Raw genomic sequence first — 24,507 nt, 5'->3', positions numbered from 1 at the left:
GTTCAATATTGGAGTGAAACTTTGTTTCTCAATACTTTATTTAGCTATTTTATTTATTGTTATGGTTGTATATTTAAGACCCCCCACCCCCAATTATGGCTTTTGTAATTTTTATTCAAGTGCAAAATTTTGCAAACAAATTATATTTTAATGTTATTTGTATTTTTTTTAAAAATTGTTTTATTCCATTTCCAATGTTAAAATACACGACAAATACACATTTATTGCATTTGAAAGGATATGCATGTATTATTATTATGCATTATCATTACATCAATGGTTAATTTTGTCTCTTATAAAAATAATGGCAATAATGTCGTTTATCGGCAATAATTCACAGGTCAATATATCGTCAAACAAAATGTATTATCATGCACAGCTTCAATGTGTACTACCAGAGCTATGCAGATGACACTCAGATCTACGTGTCACTGACGGCAGGTGAGCGTCAGCATGTTATTTCACTTTGTAGCTGCATCAAACAGATCAGTGAGTCAATGCAAACAGTTTTCTTCAGCTAAACTCAGACAAAACTGTAATCATTGTCTTTGGCCCACAGAAGCAAAGATAATCTATTATTAGTCACCTTGAGACCCTCTCTCTGAAACCTAATAATCAGGTTAGAAATCTTGGGGTAATAATGGACTCAGACTTAAACTTTAACAGCCACATTAAGTCAATACCATCAACAGCTTTTTACCACCTGAAAAACAGTGCCAAAAATCAGAGGACTATTGTTTAAATCAGACTTAGAAAAACTAACCCATGTTAGAGTACTGTAATGGCCTTCTCACTGGGCTCACTAAACAAGCTGCAAAGCAGCTGCAGTACATCCAGAATGCTGCAGCTCGAGTCCTGACTAGAACCACGAAAAACAACCATGTTAGTCTAGTGCAGGGGTGCCCATTCGGTTGATCACGAGCTACCGGTTGATTGCGGAAGGTGTGTCAGTTGATCGCCAGCCAGGCATTACTAAAACAGACCTAAAAATTAGCGATCACTAGTCTTCACTATGACGTCACTTTCGTCCCTTGATTGACATTCGTGGCACCCGTGGATCTTGTGAGATGACGCTGGCTGCTGTGAGCTCAGTATTAAGAAAAAAAAAGACCGTCAGGAAGGCGAGAAACACTTTTTATTTCAACAGACTCTCGCGGTGTACCTGCTGTCAGAAGCCTATAATGTAGCGCCCCGGAGGAGTTAGTACTGCAAGGGGTTCTGGGTATTTGTTCTGTTGTGTTACGGTGCAGATGTTCTCCCAAAATGTGTTTGTCATTCTTGTTTGGTGTGGGTTCACAGCGTGGCGCATATTTGTAACAGTGTTAAAGTTGTTTATACGGTCACCCTCAGTGTGACATGTATGGCTGTTGATCAAGAGTGCTTGCATTCACTTGTGTGTGTCAAAAGCCTTTTATATTATGTGACTGGGCCGGCACGCAAATGCAGCGCCTTTAAGGATTATTGGCGCTCTGTACTTCTCCCTACGTCCGTGTACACAGCGGCGTTTTTAAAAGTCATACATTTTACTCTTTGAAACCGATACTGATCATTTTGAAACCGATACTGATAATTTCCGATATTACATTTTAAAGCATTTATCAGCCGATAATATCGGCAGGCCGATGTTATCGGACATCCCTAGTAGAAAGTCATTGTGTCAAACAAATTGTGCAAACATTATATTGGAGACTTGTTGACGAACAGAACAGCCAATTAGCCTCAGCCTTGGTTTAATGCTGACTGCTGACGGCATTTAGATATTCCTAAATTGCACCAAATCCGCACTAGTGCCGTTTGGCTTTCAAAAACATGGCGGCAACTACACAGACCTTGCTCAGGGGATTTTCCCTTCCAGTAAAAGGAGGCGACCTCTTAGTTTTATTTCATTTCACTCGCTTTCCTACCGTGGAGTTTCGACGTGCGTTTAAGAGCACACTTCTGTTATTTGATGGCGACAGGTGTGAGCAATGTTGGAGACAGACACATCTGTCCCGCACAAAATGTATACCATGGAGGAAAAAAATATTTGATGTTGCTTTCATTTTCTCAACATAAGCTGCTGTGACTGAAAGTTACCATGCAGCAGGCACGTTGCCACGACTTGTTTAGTCTTGCCGTTTGTTTACTGGGATGGTCACTCATTCTTTATTTAACTGCTATTTTTGTCAGTGTTTCAATAACGTGAATTATAGCTACAATGTTTTGTCATCTCATCAAATTGAATGCAGGCTGTGAAATATCAACCCACTGAGTTGTCAGTGAGGCACAAAGATTGTGTATTAGATGTAGGTGTAACTCCTGTTTATTTGTGTTGGCCAAATTGTTGCACTGAACCACATGGCGTTGTTGGAGAAGAACAAAGCTTGTTTATTTGACTTGATATTCATTAGCTAAACTGCTTTGTGTTTTATATTGTAAACACCGTATTTTTGACATGTGGTTTTTTTTTAATTTTACAAAGTTATTACTTAAAAAAACAATGTGACATAGCATTTTGTTAATGTTTTATGGTGTATAGTTAATTCCTATACAACATATTTCTGCTCAAACTTCCCCGATACAGCATGTACATGTACATATAAATGTACACAACTTTAAAAAAAATACCTCTCTCTATCTAAATGTAAAAATAGAGATAAAGGCATCATGTAATGAGAAAATCTGACACGTTGATACTAGGGATGTCCCTATCCAGGTTTTTGCACTTCCGATCCGATACCGATGTTGTTTTTGCACTTCCGATCCGATACCGATACTGGCCGATACTGGCCTATCCGAGCATGTATTAAAGTTTAAAGTTATTTAGCCTACTTAGTTGTCAGATTCATGTTGAAAAGGGTTTTAGTACTCTTGATAACAACTAGCCAGCTGAATTAGGTGAGTTTGAATAATACACAATGGCTGGTAACAAGAAACTGACCTGTTTATTCAAGGATAAACACAAAATAGACAAAATTATACATGACAAACATAAATGGCATCATTGAACTAGGGCTGGGCGATATGGCCTTTTTTTAATATCGCGATATTTTAAGGCCATATCGCGATACACGATATATATGTGGATATTTTGCCTTAGCCTTGAATTAACACTTGATGCATATAATCACAGCAGTATGATGATTCTATGTGTCTACATTAAAACATTCTTGTTCATACTGCATTAATATATGCTACTTTTAAACTTTCATGCAGAGAAGGAAATCACAACTAAAAAAATCACAATTTTTTTCCATATGGTGTTGATCTGGAAATGTTTGCCTCGGCATTTTGATGGTGTGGGAGTGTGGCACCGAATGGAGATGTTGACGTGCGGAGTTTCAAACACTCTTCATTCTCTAGCAGGGGACTTTTCAAATGATGCTACATATTAGCAGTAATGCTACTTTTTATAGCAACGCTTTTGCTCCACACTTGACAAATTACGGTTGTCTGTTCTTCATATTCCCACTTGAAGCCAAACCACCGCCAGACGATGGACCCCCTGCTGTTTTTTGGGGGAATTAATTAATTCTTCCTTCATTCGTATTACCACTCGCACGGCTGCGCTAACATCACAGCTAACGTTAGCCATGCTGCTACCTCTCTGCTGGGAGAGGGCGTATACGTATGTGACGTATGTCGTGACAATATGTGACGTGTGTAAGAATTATTAAGGGCTAGAGCCCCCCTAAGATAGGCCTAACAACGCCAATGGGCTCCAGCACCCCCCGCGACCCCGAAAGGGATAAGCGGTAGAAAATGGATGGATGGAATTGGTGATGAATTCAGTACAGTCTAATCATACAGCAAGTATCATATACAAACGTACAATGAACACCCTGTTCCCCAGTCATATTTTATGCTTAGTTGTGTGGCGTTAGGTGCCTGAATCAGCTTGTAGCCGCCCGGGTTGACCACACCATCTGGGTCGGCAGATGATCATCACATTTTTATGGATGAAAAAAGTGCTGAGTTACAATAAATGGCAGTCTTTGCAGTTGTTTCGACTATTTTTCCATTAAGTCTCTTCAGCATTTTAATGAGCCATAAAGGTCCTCCCTCCCTGCACGTAGGCCTGGAAAACACAACATATTGTCAATGTGGGGTGGTTGAGAAATATTTATTTAATAAATCCCAACACCATTGTGTCATATGGATTTTAACAAGGAGTCTAAAGGCTAAACATACTTTAGAGTGTTTTTAGCTAACACAGATTTTCATTTGAATTTTAAAAATAATATATATTTTTGCTGTAGCTGCCAGGCATGGTGCCATCTGGAAGACAGGCAAGAAGCCAACTGGAAGATATTAAGTCATGACTGATCAACCATAACAATGTCACAATCAAAGCACGCCTATTAGTCCTACAAATAGACGGAATTAAAACTCGGACAATCATATTATACTATGTAAAAAAACCACCAGATAAAAATGCCTTTGAAAAAAGGGCTAAATAGGGTTTAATTGAAAGAAAAAATATCTGTACATAATTTGTCAAGGACGTCAGCTATCAAATGTTTTAGCATTCAAGTAATCTATGGAATAGTTTGAATGAATCAAGTAAACTGATAAAACACACCTTTTTGGTTCAATGCATATTTTAGTGAAAATAGTTTAAAAAAATAATTATTCTGCTTGCCAAAGGCTTCTTTTTTTATTTCCAATAAATTCACACCAATTTCTGTTTTAACATGTGTGCAGTAGAGAAAAAAAGGACTGCCAAACTGTCTTAATCAGTTATTCACCATTAAATGTTTCTATTCAAATGAGCTGATTCTTAACCAATGTCGACAGAGATGAAAAAACTAAACATTTCTCTCTGACTAGATCCTCGGATTATAGTCTTACCCTCCACTCATTCCCTTTTCCAGCGGGCAAGTGACTGTTAAAAGCATACAACCCGTTAAAGCTACAGTATATCGACTAAAGCTGGTCCTCCAAAAACCAGGAAAGGACACATCGATAACCGAGCAATTAGCACATCGATAACATGTACTTGCAATTTTAATGTATTCCAAAGGAATTTGATTTTCTATTGGATTCTGAATGTTTGTGTTTTGCTTTTTAGCATACCAAATATTTGTTTTGCTCTACTCTGGAACATGAACAAAACATGTCTGAAGTCCTTATTACTGTCAAGGACAAAATGCAACGGTTTTATTTATTCATTACCTGATTCATAATTAATGTTATTATGTGGTTGATAATAGAAAACGGGGGAAATGCAGTTACAGCAATGGAAAAACATTGACAACAAAGCTGTGGTTATTTTGAAATGGTTGATTGTTTGTTTTTCCATGCAGTCATTTAAATGATTGATGCATCATGCATAACTGAAACAGTGCTTAGCTCAAATGCCTTAAACTGTTCGAAATAAACTGTAAAGGATTAGTGACGCACCGATGCACTACACAGGCAAATATGGTGAAACTGTCCACTACTAAGTCTTCCAAAGCACTGGACCTTGATACTTAACCCCAATATCTTCTTGTATTTCAATTATACAATGAGCTCCACGCACAGAAAATAATTTTACTGTGAAATCATTGTGGTGTGAAAAAAATGCTGGAGGGAACATGGATCAAAAAAGACATTCAGATAACGTGCTGTAATTACAGTTGTTGAACGTTTGAAATTCAAACATAATGATAGCAGTGTTTGAGTTTATGAGTAACAATGAACCGTGGAAAGACATATTTGAATTGTACAATGGTGCTCGTGGAACTCAACAGTAATAAGAAGGTGCATAATCCATATGCGAGGCGAAGCTCTCACATATTCTATTATCCTCCTGCAAGCTAATATAGTCATGGGTAACACTCAGTGAAAGTTGTGCACATACTATGTCACACTTTGCAGCTTTGTTATCCGGGTCACTTTTTACATTTTAAGAACATATTTTGGGACTGACGGTTTTGCGCTATAGTCATAGTGCAGTGTAGAAATATTAAACAGTATACATTATCCTGTTTTAAATCCATTACCTGAGTTTTCATTTGATTATGTAACTAGAATAATCCACACTGGCCCCTGAGATGTGTATAAAGCTCTGTGGAAAAACAGCAGGAATAGAATTATATCTTTTAACTGAAAACAATCCTATTTGTATTACTGTATAATATCACTGTGTTGAAAGGCAATATGAATAAGCCTTTTGAAAGGAAAATTAACTCTTATACAAATTCACTTTGTCATTTTACAGGTAGATCTTCTAATGACCCCATGGAACAAAATTTACTCATGATGCTGTTTTGGCTCCTGGTTCTGCTCTCTGGCTCTGCTGTGGGCAGCATCCTGTACAGAGTTCAGGAAGAGCAGCCCCCTAACACTCTTATTGGAAGTCTGGCAGCAGACCAGGGGCTGCCAGACTCAGGTCATCTGTACAAGCTGGAGGTGGGTGCCCCTTATCTACGTGTTGACGGAAAGACTGGAGATATTTTCACCACTGAGATTCCTATCGACAGAGAGACATTAAGAGACTGCCGGTTGCTTGTTAAGGGTAAACCCTGCTACCTGGAATTTGAAGTATCAGTGACAGATCTGATACAGAATCAGACCCCGAGACTCATTGAAGGACGTATCGAAGTACAGGACATCAATGACAACACCCCCCAGTTCCCGTCTTCTGTGCTCACCATCTCTGTACCTGAGAACACGATCATGGGGGCCCTGTTCTCCATACCTCTAGCTACTGACAGGGACTCAGACAGGAATGGGGTCAGCGATTATGCCCTTACTGCGGGACCAGATGCGGCAACGTTATTTGGTTTACAAGTGGCTGATGACAGGGGTGGCAAGCTCCCACAGCTTATTGTTTTGGGCAACTTAGATCGTGAGTTAAAGGATTCCTACGACCTCACCATCAAAGCAGTAGATGGAGGCAACCCACAACGCTACAGCAGTGCTTTGCTGAGAGTTGTCGTCACTGATGCAAATGACAATGGACCGAAGTTTGAAAAATCTACCTATGAAGCAGAAGTGTTGGAGAATAGTCCGGTGGGCCACTCTGTGCTGCAGGTGAGCCTACATGTTCTGCTATTTACTCAAAACATTTGATCCCATTTTTGATCAAATAAAAATGAAATAGCTCAAATATTGTGCCCTATTCAATTGTTTCATCTCATTCACACTTTTAACTGCTACATTTCTTTTATTATAGGTTAAAGCAAATGACTCAGACATGGGCCCCAATGGAGAAATTGAATACACACTTCATCAAGCAGGAGACCCTGTGCCAAAACTCTTACGAATCGATCGGTCATCAGGTGTCATCTATGTCAAAGGGTCACTGGATCGAGAGGAAATTGACAGCTTTTCCTTCTATGTGGTGGCAAGGGATAAGGGTCCGCAACCTAAGAGTTCAAAAACCTTTGTGACCATCGAGGTGATTGACCAAAACGACAATGCTCCAGCTGTGGAGATACGTGGAATTGGACTTGTGACTCACAGTGAAGGGGTGGCTAACATTTCAGAAGACATGCCAGTGGGAACAGCAGTTGCTTTGGTGCAAGTGTCCGACAAGGATGAGGGAGAGAATGCTGTGGTCACATGTGTGGTTGCGGGGGATGTGCCCTTCCAGCTCCGCTCTATCAGTGACTCATCCAGTGACAACAAGAGAAAGTATTTTCTACAAACCACCACTCCTCTCGATTATGAAAGGGTGAAGGATTATCGAGTGGAGATTGTGGCTGTTGATTCTGGAAATCCTGCACTCTCTAGTACTAACTCATTGAAGGTGCAGGTGACTGATGTGAATGATAACTCTCCAGTATTCTCCCCATCCTTGTTTGAAGTACAGTTTGCCGAAGAAAACCAACCTGGAGAAAAAGTTTTGGATGTCATTGCCTCAGATGCAGACAGCGGCACAAATGCCGAACTCCTCTATACCATTGTGGCAGACACATCAATCAAGGGTCTGTTTGAGATTGATCCAAATACAGGTACAGTCAAAGCTCGGAACCCACTTGATCGTGAACACAAAGAACACTATGAGTTCCGGGTCGCTGCAACTGATAAAGGGTCGCCTGTGCATAAAGGAACAGCAAGTGTTATAATAAGGGTCCTTGACCGCAATGACAACGACCCAAAATTCATGCTTAGCGGCTATAGCTTCTCAGTTTTAGAAAACATGCCTCCCCTCAGCCCAGTTGGCATGGTAACTGTCATGGATGTAGATAAGGGTGAGAATGCTCTTGTTCAGCTCTCTGTGGAGCCTGATGGAGGGAAATTTGTTGTCCAAAATGGAACTGGCACTATCTTATCAAGCATTTCATTTGACAGAGAAAAAGAAAGCAGCTATACTTTCCGTCTAAAAGCAGTGGATGGAGGGCAGCCACCTCGGTCCTCTTATGTGGGCGTTACCATCAATGTGCTGGATGAAAATGACAATGACCCTGTGATCACAAAGCCCTCCAATTCCTCCTTCACGCGTTTGTCACCACTAGCATCCCCAGATAGCCATGTGGAGATAGTAGAAGCTGAAGATCTGGACAGTGGGCCCAATGCAGATCTGGTATTCAGCATTGCAGGTGGAAACCCTTACCAGTTATTTCGCATCTCCCCATCCAGTGGAGAAATTACACTAGCAAAGGAGATGGCTCCAAAATATGGTGGACTACATCGCCTGGTGGTAAAAGTGAGTGACAGGGGGAAGCCTGCACGTCATGCCACTGCTTTGGTCCATATCTATGTCAATGAAACCATTTCAAATGTCAGCTTAGTGGAGGCACTCGTTGGACACAGTCTTTACACTCCACTTGACAGGGATATAGCTGGTGATCCGGACAGTGGTTATGCTGCACAACGCAGCAATATCTTGTTTGGAAGCCTGGCTGGTGTAGCAGGTGTTGTTATGCTCATCTTGGTGGTGGTTTTTATTCGACACCGCATCCAAAGAGAAACAAAGAGTGGATATCAAGCGGGCAAAAAGGAAACAAAGGACTTATATGCACCCAAACAGGCACCAAAAAATGCCAAAGGTAAACGAGGTAGAAAAGGAAAACCTCAGAAATCTCCAAAACCACTTGGGGAAGATGAGGAGGTCAGCCTCCAAAAAAGTCTCAAGTTCAACCTCGATGCAGTCAATGATAGCCCGAGGATACATCTACCCTTAACTTACTCACCAGAAAGCCCTGATATAGGCCGGCACTACCGCTCCAACTCCCCCTTGCCCTCCATTCAGCTGCAGGCCCAGTCTCCATCAGGCTCTCAGAAGCATCAGGCAGTCCAGGACCTTCCGGCTACCAACACCTTTGTAGGAACAGGGGGAGACGACAACTCCACTGGTTCAGACCAGTACTCTGATTACAGCTACAAGAACAGTCAACCGAAGTACAACAAACAGGTAAGGTCATTGGAAATTAAAACACGTTTTATATTATTGATACCCAGTGACAGAAGTAGGAGTTTTGAAAAGCTGATCATGGAATACCTTGAAATATAATCTGATCAATTAATATTTGTGATATTTGCAACATCTACACTATATTCATTTGCTCTGTGGACATTTGTCATGTTTATTGCATTTACAAAATGTTCCTGGGTTTAGATAGATAGATAGATAGTACTTTATTGATTCCTTCAGGAGAGTTCCCAGATTCACTGCAGGGTAGAATAAATAGAGGTAGAAAAATGAGACATGTTTCATAATTTTTTTTTCTATTGACATTGATATGTTAGAGTAGGGAAGTCCATTTGTCAGTAACTTGCTTTGACACTCCTGCATGACCCCTAGTGTTCAGGTCTATGGAGGTCCCTACCTCTTATCCCCCTTCTTTTTATGCACTTATCACCACTTATCAGTTCAGTATTTGGCAAGAAGCAAATTACCATGGAAACTGACATATTAATAGACTCAGAGGGGATTACAAAAGGAAAAGTAGTAGGATCTTGAGCTTTAAAGCTTGTGTGTCTTTAGGTCTCTGTGCCATGTACAAACGTGTACAACAGTGCTAAATATGTCTTCACCTGGATGGGTACTGTATACACATAGAGCATTAGCATATAATGTTCAAATGATTCAGTGTAGTCATTGTATCATCAAATCATTTAGTGTGGACTTTAGAAATGGACATAAAGATCAACAAAACAAAACAAAAGAGAGGTATTTTTCTTTTGAAAGTAAATTGAAAAATAATTTTGTCACTACCACTAAATGTTGTATGAAGTAAACAAGTACCAATTAACACTGAATGGAGTAGAACCCACCTCTACCTTGGCTGAAGTGGATAAAACAAAAATGGGTGCCAAATTGATGTTTGTTTGAACTTCGGTGTTATATTGTCCTGATAAATTGAAGATGAATCACAAATGGAAGGCAGTGCCGTTTTGATGCTCCTTTTGATGCACGTGACAAAAAAACTTTATATCAAAAATTATATGATTGAAACCTTTGTCCGAATCTGCACCAATATTTTAAATTAGACAACCACCAACCAGTTATAAAAACCTCTTGTATAATTTGTAATTATCCATCCATCATTTTCTACCGCTTGTCCCTTTTCTCACTGTGGGGTTAGACAATCTGAGGGGGCCACAACAAGGAGGCAGAAGAGCCACATGTGGCTCCAGAGCCGTGGTTTGCATACTCCTGATATTGACAATATGCTGCTATGATAAATGACATTTTTTTATGGAGACGTCATCAGAGCCAGTCTCACTATTGGATCAGTTGGTACTTCCAGCAGATGCTACCTGACATATTCGACGATCACAAGCTTTTGTGGGTGGTGTCAGTTCAATCACCACTGTCACCTTGAATGACAACATTAGGGAACAAAAGCCACAGGGTGTGTCTTTGTGCGTAGTATGTGTCTCTTACTATAAAAGTGTAAGCTGAAACTGTGACGCAGATGTACGCTCTCAGCACTTGACATTGCTTTCTCAACATCACATAAAGGCATACGAGAAAGACCGTAGCCTGATTGACAGGCTGTAAAACGTCAACAGATGTTGAATCTCTTTGACATAACTCTGCAGATGTTGTTTCATGTACAGCATCCTATCTCACACCAGGAAGAACAGATTGACCGAAATATATAATTAAAGTAGCTGCTAAGGGATGTGACAGATGTAGCCTGGTGCCCTTTACCTTAATTAACAATTTTGCTCTTGACAATGGCTTATCTTAAGGGAATGTGCTATTGTGCTTGCATGTTGTCCAATTTTTTGTGTTGAATGTTAATCTTTATACAACTACATTAGGCAACAGGACTCACTTACTTCTTTAGATCAGTAATGTCAGTCACTCAACTGGAGTAACAGATTCTGCAAGTGGGTGTGCTGTGTACAGTAATTTTCGGACTTAAAAAAACATACCTGATTAGAAGCCACACCCACTTAATTTTTGACAAATTTTAATTTGTACATATACTGACCACACACTTATTAGCCACATGTGTACGTATTGTATCATGAAACATTTACACAGATGCTTGTGATTATTGGCAAATTTAACGAAAGACAGTGTCTGTAACAAGGCATAAGGTACAATCTTGGGGCGTACCCCAGGGATCAATACTGGCACCAAAATTATTACATTTCTTTATAAACAACATCTTCAAAATTACAAACAACTGTTTATTTTTCACCAAAAATCACTACATATTCTCTACTGCTTGCTAGTGTTACCATGTTGGAGTTAGTGTGTAGAAATATGGGGAAATTACAAAACTATCTGCATTCAAACCCGTTTTTTGAGTAGAGAAAAATGTAACTTAAAAGATGTGTATGCACAAACACTACTTAAGACCTTAAGTATATCAGTATGTGGAATAAATTCTGGAATGGATTAAGCAAAGATGTCAAACAATGTACTTACATCATCCAGTTTAGGAAACTGCTTAAACTCAGTGTTTATAAGGTACAAGGAAGAACAATCCTGATAAACATCAGGATGTGTGTTCAGACCAGTTATGTCATTGTGGTGTGTGCAGCCTTACAAGGCCCTTTTGATTAAGAGCTATATAAATAACCTTTGATTGATTGATTGATTGAACCTTATAGAAAAATGAGATCATCTAATTCATCTCATTAAGTGAATCACAACCTATAAACAATTATTTATTCATGAGAACTTTATTAATAATGTATTTATTGTAAACATAGCGGCATATAGTCTGGAAATTACGGTAAATGAGGGTCGTGTGCTGTAAAGGAAGTTTTGAAAAAGTTCATAACTGAACAACAAAGTCCCTAACAAAACAACACACACCACAAAGAATAATATGCAATCATCCAGCCATCCATTTTTGTACCGCTTGAAGTCTTTAAAAAATATGTAATAATCCTTCTTTGCAGTCAGTAGTTGTTTGCTACACTTAATGAACTTTGGCATACTGTATATAAAGTGGCTTATCTTTCACAAGGTTACCATATAAATAGAAGGGGGAAAAAACAATGGCCATACATATACTCCCCTTGAACTGTCCAAGGCTATCCTATGTTGAATATTTAACTATTGTTTACTTAAGGATGCATCCAAAATACATAATAATTAAATCAATATTCGCTCAGGCTCTTGCCAGCTAAAGTGCACGTTACATTAATACTCATATCTATTTTAGTTTCTCGAGCAAGTGCTGAACGAGAAATCGGAACATTTGTATCTCCTCCAAAGATTTGTACCTTATCAGCCCTCTTAATTGCTTTGGATTAACCCACTTTTGTAAAAAAAATTAACCAATGACAGATATGGGGAATTGCAACAGACATGCCTATAAACATAGTTGATGTGAGTTGTAGAAAAAATATATACCTTTGGTCTTTCAACAAACTGATAATAGATCCATCTGAAAAATGCTTGTCCATTACAAATCAATCATTTTACAGCCAGAAAAAATAAATAAAATAACCACAGTTAAACTTAATCATACTCATGTACGAAATATACATAAGCAGATGTACAGATATGTTACTACATGCTGTAAACTGTAAAAAGTGCTAAACAGATTTACATTGAAAGATAAGGAAATTCCATATATTGTATATGCCCAGATTGACAACTTGTGAAAGTGTAACTACCATTGAATGACCTTAAAATGCAGAATACTGATTGTTGGAAAAATATCAAAACATTTGCTTTTATATCGCTTGCATCTAAGTAATAGGGTAATATTGTAACTAAAGAGAGGAGAATGAGGATTTTCCTCAGGTCTTGGCCAAATAAGTAACTTCCAGTTGTAGATCAAAATGTCGTTGCACAAGTGTATGCCTTTACAAATAATGCAACAGATAAATGATCATCTGTATTCTCTGACGTGTAAATTCACATATACAGTAGATGTTTACTGTCAACATACAGCATGTATGCATTCATTTACACATGTATATAACCTCAATGGTCATATCATTCAGCTAAAAACAATAACAATCATGTTAAATTGTATTATTTAGTATCTGACAGTGCCTATCAAACCTGGAACCCGTATCTGTATTAGAATCAATCAGATGTCAGGCTATGAAAAAATGTGGGCATTAGCTTAAAAAAAGTAATTGATTAATCTTATGTGGCATGTGTTTTAATTGCACTGCATTAACTTTCCCGATCACTCAATGTTATCGCAACGTTGCTGCTCATGTCATATCCAGAACCACTTATTTAATAATGAAGGTGATGCCTGATAACCTCTGTCTTTGCAGTTTTCATTTTTTTCTCTTATCACATTTGAATGTGTGATATTGTATGGTGGTTGCTGCAGGAACCAGTGACTCATATCAGCCATTAGAAGCTCATAATTAGCCCTGGTGGGTCTAAGAGGTAACACCTTTTTTTTTTTACACCCCGCTAATGAGAGTCTTACATATGGGCAAAACACAACATTTTCAGTATGGTGCCTTCATCACAAGGGGATGTTTGGTGTTCCACTCTGGGTGTTCATCTATGTTCCTCCCTGCTGTTCCTAAAACAAATTCAGGGGATTCATGGAGCCTGAAAGTGTAAAGAGTGAGTCAGTGAGTCTTAATTAATCTGGTCCATTATTAACAAGGTCCATACTTTGGGAACTTTAGGCATTTATTTGAGCTGGGATTAGCCCCATTTGGACCTGTGCTTTGTATTTTACAAGAAAAAAACCTCTTGTTCTATAAGACTGATACATGTTTTTCCGGTTCCACTATTGCAACCCAGACAACCTTAGGAATACAGTATGTTCTCGGCATGTCTGTCAATGCAACAAATGAGGCAAAACTTTAGCAATTATTTTATTGTATTCCCATTCAATCTGCCTTTCAGCATTGTTCAGACAGGCGAGACACATACAAAAATGCCCACACAGCTCTTTGTGTGTGTCACATTTCCATGAACTTGATTACTAGAACAGTGCACATATTAAATGCTTATCTGAGGACTAGTTTTTCTAAACCAGTAGTTCTCAACTGGTTTTGCTGCAGGACTCACCATCACCCCTTAAAGAACCCATAGCGTCAACATGACCAACATTTCACTAACAAGTTCTCATGATGTGTTTTTTTTGCTTCTGTAAATGAATCAGTCATTTCCCTTGAAATCAATCAGCTTTTGAATAACTAACTGTACTTGGAACGCCCCCTGTCCATCGCCAGACTGAATATGCTGCCCCCTCTTGTTGTGACAGCTACAGAACTACAGCCCATTTGCCCGCTTAGACAGTGTGGATAAAGGCGTGTAAAATATTATTTTGATTACTTAATTGTATTTTTGTCGCTCTAGTCCATGATTGGTAAATGGGAAATGGTCTGTATTCATACAGCGCTTTACTATAGTTAGAATGATACCCAAAGCGCTTTACATTATACATTACATTCACCCATTACTTCAAACTGACATGTTTAACATTAAAAGTAAAAATAAATATAAAAGAATCACCATTTCCAGACTTCCATTCTCTTCCAGCTCTTCTTCCATAGACACTATAGCCTGGTTTTCCTCATGCTCTTCCAGCAGTTCCTCAATCACCTTGAGAAAAACAGTAGAAGAGGACACAAATTACTATTTTTTTTCTCTTGTTTTTGAACACCAGGTTTGCTGTTTTTTCTCTTTTTTTCCACAGGTTCTGACTCAGTCTTTCCACAGTCGAGGGTGCTTCTGATTTTTGGGATCATATTTGGTTTGATGCTTTACATTTTTTCGATCTAAACTCAGACGAAAAGAAAATTACAGTCCTCTTGCTTGGTCCGTTCCATTTTGCGCAAGTTAGTTTTATTGGTGAGGTCTATAATTTCCCATTATTTGGAATTGTATGCTGGCTGAAACCTTCTTTAATTTATTGACACAACCTGCGACAAAACAACTGGCAGACAGATTTAATAATTCCTTAAAATTCTATTGTGAAAATATCGATATTTGGGATGAGGATTCTACCAAAAGACATTCTAGGCAATATGAAATTGCCCCCCGTCATCTGTAGGTGGCTTCAGCAGGCTGATGCAGGACTGCCAACATTTTGGAACTAAAAGTGGGCATTCTTAAAATGTGCTATAACTTATTAGATATCAAATCTAAGATCACTATGGTGTCTATTTTGGGGCAGATTTTACCTGTATACATAATTTCTAGATCCAGAACTTTTAAATAAGTGCCATTGTTGTCAGCATTAAAGGGGCCCTTTACCGACAAGCAGCAACCCAAATTGGTCGTCACTACCCATAGTGAATTATTTCAAGCATGTATTCTTGTATTTTTGATCATGTTGATGATTATGGCTTACAGATAATAACCTCAAAATAAGTATGTATTTAAGTCTTCCAAATTGTGGAAAAGTTGAATAGTACTACTGGTTTGTGTTCAAATCAAAAACTAAACTGCACTATTATCCTCTTCTTCTGTTTGACATTATTCTATTTGTAGTAAAAGCACATAAATGGCAATAGTGACCAAGGACATCACTTCTCTAGTTGCAGCTTAGCAAAGAAAAGGACCATGAGTTAATACTAAGTAACTTTATTTTTCATTTCAACTTCAACATGGAAGATCTATTGGGCGTTATTTGTACTGGGTGAATTTTGGCGGCAAGGTCATGGAGAAAACATGAGCAGACTCTGAAAAGGCAGCTTTCAAAGTTTTAAATCATTGAAATTGTGCATTGTCTGTTAAACAAGAAACAATTATGGGCTTCTTTCACATATTTCATGGTCTGTAAAGTAAGTAAATCATGGCAAAGTAGATTGGCAAGATGAGACATCAACAATGCAGACATCAATACTGACAGAGCAGCTGATGAGCCATGTTCTGGGTAAATGACTTCTCCAACCTAAAAGTCTACAACAAAGAGGTTGATTCAAATGAAGGCAGCCGCAGGTTGACAGGATGCAAGCAGGTCAATTGGGAAACAAACGATTCCAGGAAAGTAGAAGTAGCAGCAAAATAAAATGCTTGTACTATTCTAGAAATGTAACATTATCTTTCTCCACGTAAGCAGGATACACACAGAATTGTAGTCCTAAATACACAAATTTAATATTTTAAAAATGATCGACCCCTGACCGACCTGTCAATTGTCTGGACAAATTAATTCTTAACAAACTTCCGACCATAAGATTATCTTAGACATACTGTACAATAAACGGGCGTTAGCAATTCCTTGGTGGGCAAGGGTAAATATCAACTGTTGAATCAAAACTTATTTTTCTTCTGTAAACAAAGCAGGAACATCAACATGTAACAACATAGCAACGCTTAATTTCTCAGATGACACAATTACCACCCTCCCACATAGCTCATACCCACTCCCATTTTACGTCTACAGGGTAATATAATAGATAAACATACAGCAACGCACCAGCATCCTCACTTCCTAGTCTAGATGTACGTATAAGAGAATATTTTTTCTTTTGCAATGCTGACCTAGCATAGAGGCATCATTTACTCAGTGGATAGAGCGACAATCCAGAAACTTGAGGGTTACTGGTTCGATACCAGCATCCGCCATTCTCACGCTGCCGTTGTGTCCTTGGACAGTAAATTTCACCTACCTCGGTACCAGTTCCACCGACACTGGTATAAATGTTGCTTATCACCACCAAACTTGAATGTATGGGTTACCCAATGTAAATTAAATATACATTTCATTTAGTCATGTTGAAGTCTGGTGATGATCTCTCTCATTTCTCATTAGTCATATCACTAATGCTCTTTATGTGCGGGGGTAAATGTGTTGAAACATAAATCAATCAATCAATCAATCAATGTTTATTTATATAGCCCTAAATCACAAGTGTCTCAAAGGGCTGTGCAAGCCACAACGACATCCTCGGTACAGAGCCCACATACGGGCAAGGAAAACTCACCCCAGTGGGACGTCATTGTGAATGACTATGAGAAACCTTGGAGAGGACCGCATGTGTGGGTAACCCCCCCTCCCTCTAGGGGAGACCGAAAGCAATGGATGTCGAGTGGGTCTGACATAATATTGTGAAAGTCCAACACATCAGCGAAAGTCCAGTCCATAGTGGGGCCAGCAGGAACCATCCCGAGCGGAGACGGGTCAGCAGCGTAGAGATGTCCCCATCCGATGGACAGGCTAGCGGTCCACCCCGGGTTGGGAGCAGAGTACAAAAGAAAAGAAAAGAAACGGCAGATCAACTGGTCTAAAAAGGGAGTCTATTTAAAGGCTAGAGTATACAAATTAGTTTTAAGATGAGACTTAAATGCTTCTACTGAGGTAGCATCTCTAACTTTTACCGGGAGGGCATTCCATAGTATTTGAGCCCGAATAGAAAACGCTCTATAGCCCGCAGACTTTTTTTGGGCTCTGGGAATCACTAATAAGCCGGAGTTCTTTGAACGCAGATTTCTTGCCGGGACATATGGTACAATACAATCGGCAAGATAGGCAGGAGCTTGACCGTGTAGTATTTTATACGTAAGTAGTAAAACCTTAAAGTCGCATCTTAGGTGCAAGGGAAGCCAGTGCAAGTGAGCCACTATAGGCGTAATATGATCACACTTTCTTGTTTTTGTCAAAAGTTTAGCAGCCGCATTTTGTACCATCTGTAATCTTTTAATGCTAGACATAGGGAGACCCGAAAATAAAACGTTACAGTAATCGAGACGAGATGTAACGAACGCATGGATAATGATCTCAGCATCGCTTGTGGACAAAATGGAACGGATTTTAGCGATATTACGGAGATGAAAGAAAGGCCGTTTTAGTAACACTCTTAATGTGTGACTCAAACGAGAGAGTTGGGTCGAAGATAATACCCAGATTATTTACCGAGTCGCCTTGTTTAATTGTTTGGTTGTCAAATGTTAAGGTGGTATTATTAAATAGATGTCGGTGTTGAGCAGGACCGATAATCAGCATTTCCGTTTTCTTAGCGTTGAGTTGCAAAAAGTTAGCGGACATCCATTGTTTAATTTCATTAAGACACGCCTCCAGCTGACTACAATCCGGCGTGTTGGTCAGCTTTAGGGGCATGTAGAGTTGAGTGTCATCAGCATAACAGTGAAAGCTAACACCGTATTTGCGTATGATGTCACCTAGCGGCAGCATGTAAATACTAAAGAGTGCAGGGCCAAGAACCGAACCCTGGGGAACTCCGCACGTTACCTTAACATAGTCTGAGGTCACATTGTTATGGGAGACACACTGCATCCTGTCAGTAAGATAAGAGTTAAACCAAGACAAGGCTAAGTCTGACATCCCAATACGCGTTTTGATACGCTCTAATAAAATATTATGATCAACAGTATCGAAAGCGGCGCTAAGATCAAAAAGCAGCAACATAGATGACGCATCAGAATCCATCGTTAGCAATAGATCATTAGTCATTTTTGCGAGGGCTGTCTCCGTAGAGTGATTTGCCCTGAAACCGGATTGAAAAGGTTCACAGAGATTGTTAGAATCTAAGTGTTCATTTAGCTGCTGTGCGACAATTTTTTCGAAGATTTTCGAGATAAACGGAAGGTGGGACACCGGCCGGTAGTTTACCATGAGGTCAGGATCGAGATTAGGTCTTTTGAATAGAGGATGAATAACCGCTTTTTTGAATGCTAGGGGATCAGTGCCAGAGGAAAGTGATAAGTTTATAATATTTAACACTGATGGACATAATAATACAAAAAGCTCCTTGATAAGTTTCCCAGGAATTGGGTCAAGTAAGCATGTTGTTTGTTTTGTCCCATTTACACATTTTAACAATTCCTCCAATGTTATTTCATCAAAGAGAGAGAAACTATTTTGGAGGGCAGTGTCCGTCGTATATACAGTCGTATCTGTGTTAATAGAACCCAGTTGTAGCTGAGATGCATTGTCTTTAATCTCTTTTCTAATGACTTCAATTTTCTTATTAAAGAAATTCATAAAGTCATCTGCTGAGTGGGTGGAGCTACTGGGAGGAGTCCCTTGTTGGGTTAGCGATGCTACTGTACTAAACAAAAATGTAGGATCATTTTTGTTGAGGTGGATGAGATTTGAGTAATATTTAGCTTTAGCTGAGGTAAGCATGCGTTTATAAGTTATTAAACTATCACTCCATGCTTGATGGAAAACCTCAAGTTTAGTCGCACGCCATTTGCGTTCCAGCTTTCTACATGATAATTTCTGGGCTTTAGTTTCTTCTGTAAACCATGGGGTACGCCTTTTAGGGGCCCTTTTTAGCTTTAGCGGTGCTACACTATCAATGGTGTCGCGCAGGGCGTCGTTAAAGTTGTTAGTGAGGTTATCAATAGAGCCCACATAATTTGGGAATGGTGCCATTACCGAAGGCAGTAGGTCAGTAAGAGTCGTCGTTGTGGCAGCATTAATGTTGCGGCTGCTATAGTAGTTATTATTATTATTATTAGTTTGTTGACAATGAGTCAGAACTTCGAATTTTATAAGGTAATGATCGGACATTACTTTAGTGTACGGGAGTATCGTAACTTTAGAGGTTGTGACACCCCTGACAAGTACTAGATCTATCGTATTACCGTTGCGATGCGTGGGTTCATTTATTATTTGTGTAAGACCACAGCTATCAATTATAGTCTGGAGCGCCACGCATGGAGGGTCCGATGGGGTATTCATTTGGATATTAAAGTCCCCCATTATGATTATATTGTCGGCGTGCGTCACTAGATCAGCAACAAACTCTGAGAATTCACTGATGAAGTCCGAATAGGGCCCATGGGGGCGGTAGATAACAGCCAGGTGGAGAGGCAGCGGTGTGACAAACCTCATAGTGAGCACCTCAAACGAGTTATATTTATTATTTAGGTTAGGTGTAAAATTATTGTTTTCATTGTATATTAGTGCGACACCCCCTCCCCTTTTAAGAGGACGGGCAACATGTGCATTGGTATAGTTAGGAGGAGATGCCTCATTTAGCGCAAAAAAATCGTCTGGTTTGAGCCAGGTCTCTGCGAGACCAACGATGTCAAGTTTGTTGTCTCTAATGACCTCATTAACTAATAACGTTTTGGAAGATAATGATATTATGTTTAAAAAGCCCATATTATAGGTAGTGGGCTGTTTTGAGGATTGTTTGTTGAAATTATCCGAAGAAGCAACATTAATAATGTTGTGTTTATTATGAGTAGTGCACTTTAAATAGTTTCGACCATATCTAGGAATTGATACGACGGGAATTTTCAGATTGTTTGCTGGATGCTGCGATAAACTGAACGCATCATAGTTAGCCACCTCAGTACAATGTATGTCTGCCTCTGACACCGTCACAAAAGAAAAAACATTAAGTGAGTTGTGTTTTATTCTAAGAGAATTGCTATGTGTGACAGGGATTATCCAGCCTGGCGCCGGCTAGTTCTAGTTTAAATGACTTCTTACCCGGACACTCCACGCTTCTTTGGTTAGCTTTTCCCTTTGTTGTTAGCCCCGCTCGGCATCCCCGCTTCTGCTTCCGCTCACACCGCTTACGTCGCCTCCATTGGCGGTCCCCGCTAATACTTGACTCTGCTGCTACAAAGGCCGCTCGATGTAGCCCGCGAAGTATTCCCATGCTAGCGAGGAGGTCCACCGTACATGCATATTTCAGTCTATAACAACCCGATCCATCCACATCCAGAATTGTCTGTCGGTCGTATGTGATCACAGAGTGTTCACGCTTTGAGCCAGCCATGAAATTGACAGAAATGACGGGTGTTTTTTGCCAAATCGCTCTACACTCCCAAGAGCGTCTTCAAGCTGCTGCATTTCAATGCGCCGCCATGACCAGTCTATTTAACTATTTGACTATTTAAGATGGACAAACACTTTTCAAGTGTAAAACATACATAGAAAATGTCTACAATTTATGGACGACGGAGCAGACAACAGACAATAATGACAAATTGGTGCATTTGTTTTATGTACAGTAATTATAATTATTAGTTTACAATAAATTAAAACAGTGCAATACTTACACAATGATGTGTTTTACTGACTACATTTAAGACTGCGGCATAAAATGACTTAAATATCAATGCAATTTTTATTTTCCAAGTTTTGTTGAAATCCTGTGCTTAAAACGTAGATTAAAAAAATTGTAAACACACAAGTTGATTAAATGTTATTCGAAAAAAATAATACTCCCAACATTGCACATTTTTCCTAAAATTCAGGAATGTAGACAAAAGACTAAAAAATCCTGGAAAAATGGGTTAAAATCTATTTAAATGTGTGCAGTTGATATTTTCAATAAATACTGTAGTGACATTTGGAACCCTGGGGGTTCAATTGGATGATTAACATATGAAAGCAAACCCTTGTAATATTAAAGACCAAATTGGGGCCAAAGATTAAATCTTGTTTCTTTATTTAAGTGTTCACATTGCATTGCCAGCTTTTGAACAGATGGACAAGGTGTGTGTCACCTTGAGCCACACACGATGGAGATGTCAACTGTATCTCCGTTCTTTTTGTAAAATATGGCATAGTTCAATTATCAGGGCTCATACAGAAGGCTGTCTTCTTTCTGGAAGTCCCTGCTTTTTACTCCACTGCAGATGTTTCATGTTCCCTCAAAGCAGTGGCGTGCGGTGAGGTTAATGTCTGGTGAGGCACTGCATCATCACATTCAGATTTACAAACATATGAACCCTAAATAGTATCTTATTCACCATGTGATTGGCAGCAGTTAACGGGTTATGTTTAAAAGCTCAGGACACAGTGTGTTGTCAAGCTTATGAGATGCGATGCAAGTGTAAGCCACTGTGACACTATTGTTCTTTTTTCTTTTTTTTTTTATAAATGTCTAATGATAATGTCAATGAGGGATTTTTAATCACTGCTATGTTGGAATTGTAACTAATATTAATACTGTTGTTGATAATATTCCTTTTTGTTTCACTACTTTTGGTTTGTTCTGTGTCGTGTTTGTGTCTCCTCTCAATTGCTCTGTTTATTGCAGTTCTGAGTGTTGCTGGGTCGGGTTTGGAATTGGATTGCATCGTTATGGTATTGCTTTGTATTGTTTTATTGGATTGATTAATTAAAAAATTAAAACAAAATAAAAATAAATACATTTTTAAAAAATAATACTTTTTTTAAAATGAGAAATTATTCTGAATCGCACAACGTGAGAATCGTGATTCAAATTTGAATCGATTTTTTCCCACACCCCTAATAGTTATCCTTGTATGAATGGAAAGTGACAGTAGGAGAGTGACAGTATACACTTGTTCCAACAACCACACCAACGTCTCGGTTACCGTACAACCGACAAGCATTGCACCTAAATTACTAGTCTTAGTAGTTTGCCAGGATTCAAGAATTCCACACAGCTTAGTTTTGTTGTGTTAATAATACACTGTGTGACATGCATCACACACCAACCAGTGTTTATTTTCTGATCATTTAAATTATTATTTATGGATTTGTATTAGACAGCCGAACTCTCTCTCACTCCGGATGCAAGCCAGCACAGCTGATCACCACGTCCACCGCTGCTTAGTCATTACTGGCTTTACGTTTTCAATCAAATTGTGTTGGGTTTTATTTGGTTGAAAAATAAACTGTTCATTTACCAAGTATACCCAGTGCTTTTAGCTTACCTTTTGCCCTATATAACGGCTACAGGGATTGGAAGTCCAAATGGGTTTCACTTCAACTCCAATCAAGGTACAATTACAGCAACAAAACATCAGTAGAGGAGGACAGAAATAGAAAACTAACTTTTTGTTCTCTTCTTTTTGAGTCCCGGTGTCCGCGGCGGAGCATGTGTCCCCTGCTGCAAGTGTGAAATGACCGACCCTTCTATGTTTACAATATGAATACTATTAAGCCCCATAATGTAGCCACGAGTGTGTCTGCACTAAGAAAGAACCACAAAGTTCTGGTAACAACACCGCGGCAAAAACCTGTACAGCACGTAATGAACAGAATATTTTTTACGCAGACTTAGTCTTTCTCCCTTTGATGGTGTTTTGCCAATTCCTTCAAATTATGCACAGAAATGACATAATTTGGGATGAAGATGCTACCAAAACACATACAGTACTAAGCAATATGAAATTCCCTCTAGAGTTGCGTAGTTGCTAAAAAAAAGTGGGCATTCCAAAATGTCCTAAAACTCATTAAAAAACAAGCCTAATATCACTACTGTGTTGATTTTGGGGGGAATTTTACCTGTAGACGTATTTTTTTGTTCCAGAACTATGAAATGAATACCAATGTTGTCAGCATTAGAGGGGCCCTTTAACATTTACATCACAAGTCCATGTGCTTTTTTAAAACATGTGTTAAACATATGTAAAATAAGGACAAACTTATAGTAAACCTTTTTTTTTTTTAATGCAAATTTGGACCAAATTTCATCATTTTTATGTAAACAAGTGCATCATTGGAAAGTTAAATAATAGGAGATTTAACAGTAACAAACTGATGTAAAGTAATTATATTTTGCAATACATGAAAATCAAATAATATCATGAACTTTTAGCAAAATAAAGCAACATAGCCAGTGTTTCCCACACATTCATTTATTTGTGGCAGCCCGCCACGAAAGAATTACGTCCGCCACAAATAAAAAAAATAAAAACATTTTATTTTTTTATTTTGTTTTTGTCCTGTCCAGCTTCTCAGGCAAATCATATAGTTGATGTAGATGCCCATATAGGCTGTTCAGATTTACTTTACAAAAGAGAAGTGTAGGATACTTCTCTCGTTGCCTTATTTGTATTTGACCACTACTGTTTTCTGTTTATTTGTTACTGACTGTGGCAGGACACCTCTGCCTCTGTTTCACTTTATGTTGCTGGTAAATAATATGGTTGTAGTAGTAGGCTAAAGTTAAATTATTTAGTACACACTAATTAAAGGGGCAGAGCTTTGAGAGACATTTTAGCTTTTATATTTTATAAGATATATTTTTTGTAAGAACCACGATTAATAAATATATTTCAGTGAGTAACTTATTGTTCATATCTGTATATAAATATGTACACAAAGTGTTGTAATTATATTGCAAAATGGATGGATGGATGGATGGATGGATGGGCGTTTATTGTTGTTCTGTTATTATTAATTAGTAAGTATACATTTTTTGAGCCTTTTTAGAGAAAATCATATCATTGTAGTAAATTATGCAAATTACTCGATGATGTCATGGTGACCACACCCATAGCCACGC

General features: G+C 38.7%; 1 protein-coding gene across 2 annotated transcripts in view; it reads left to right on the top strand.

The window, feature by feature from the left end:
- Window positions 1-24,507, top strand: part of pcdh1a (protocadherin 1a) — a 308,027-nt gene that overhangs the window by 26,706 nt on the left and 256,814 nt on the right. For both annotated transcript variants that reach the window (XM_062048094.1, XM_062048096.1), the window contains exons 2-3: window positions 6,185-6,999; window positions 7,142-9,325. In XM_062048094.1, the coding sequence (XP_061904078.1) occupies window positions 6,205-6,999; window positions 7,142-9,325 (2,979 nt within the window). In that variant the 5' untranslated portion in view covers window positions 6,185-6,204. The remainder of the gene's footprint in view (window positions 1-6,184; window positions 7,000-7,141; window positions 9,326-24,507) is intronic.

This window comes from Entelurus aequoreus, linkage group LG05 (genome assembly GCF_033978785.1).
Source record: "Entelurus aequoreus isolate RoL-2023_Sb linkage group LG05, RoL_Eaeq_v1.1, whole genome shotgun sequence".
Classification (NCBI taxonomy): Eukaryota; Metazoa; Chordata; class Actinopteri; order Syngnathiformes; family Syngnathidae; genus Entelurus; species Entelurus aequoreus.
Note: the sequence above shows the minus strand (reverse complement) of the source record. Positions and strands in the feature narration are given on the sequence as shown.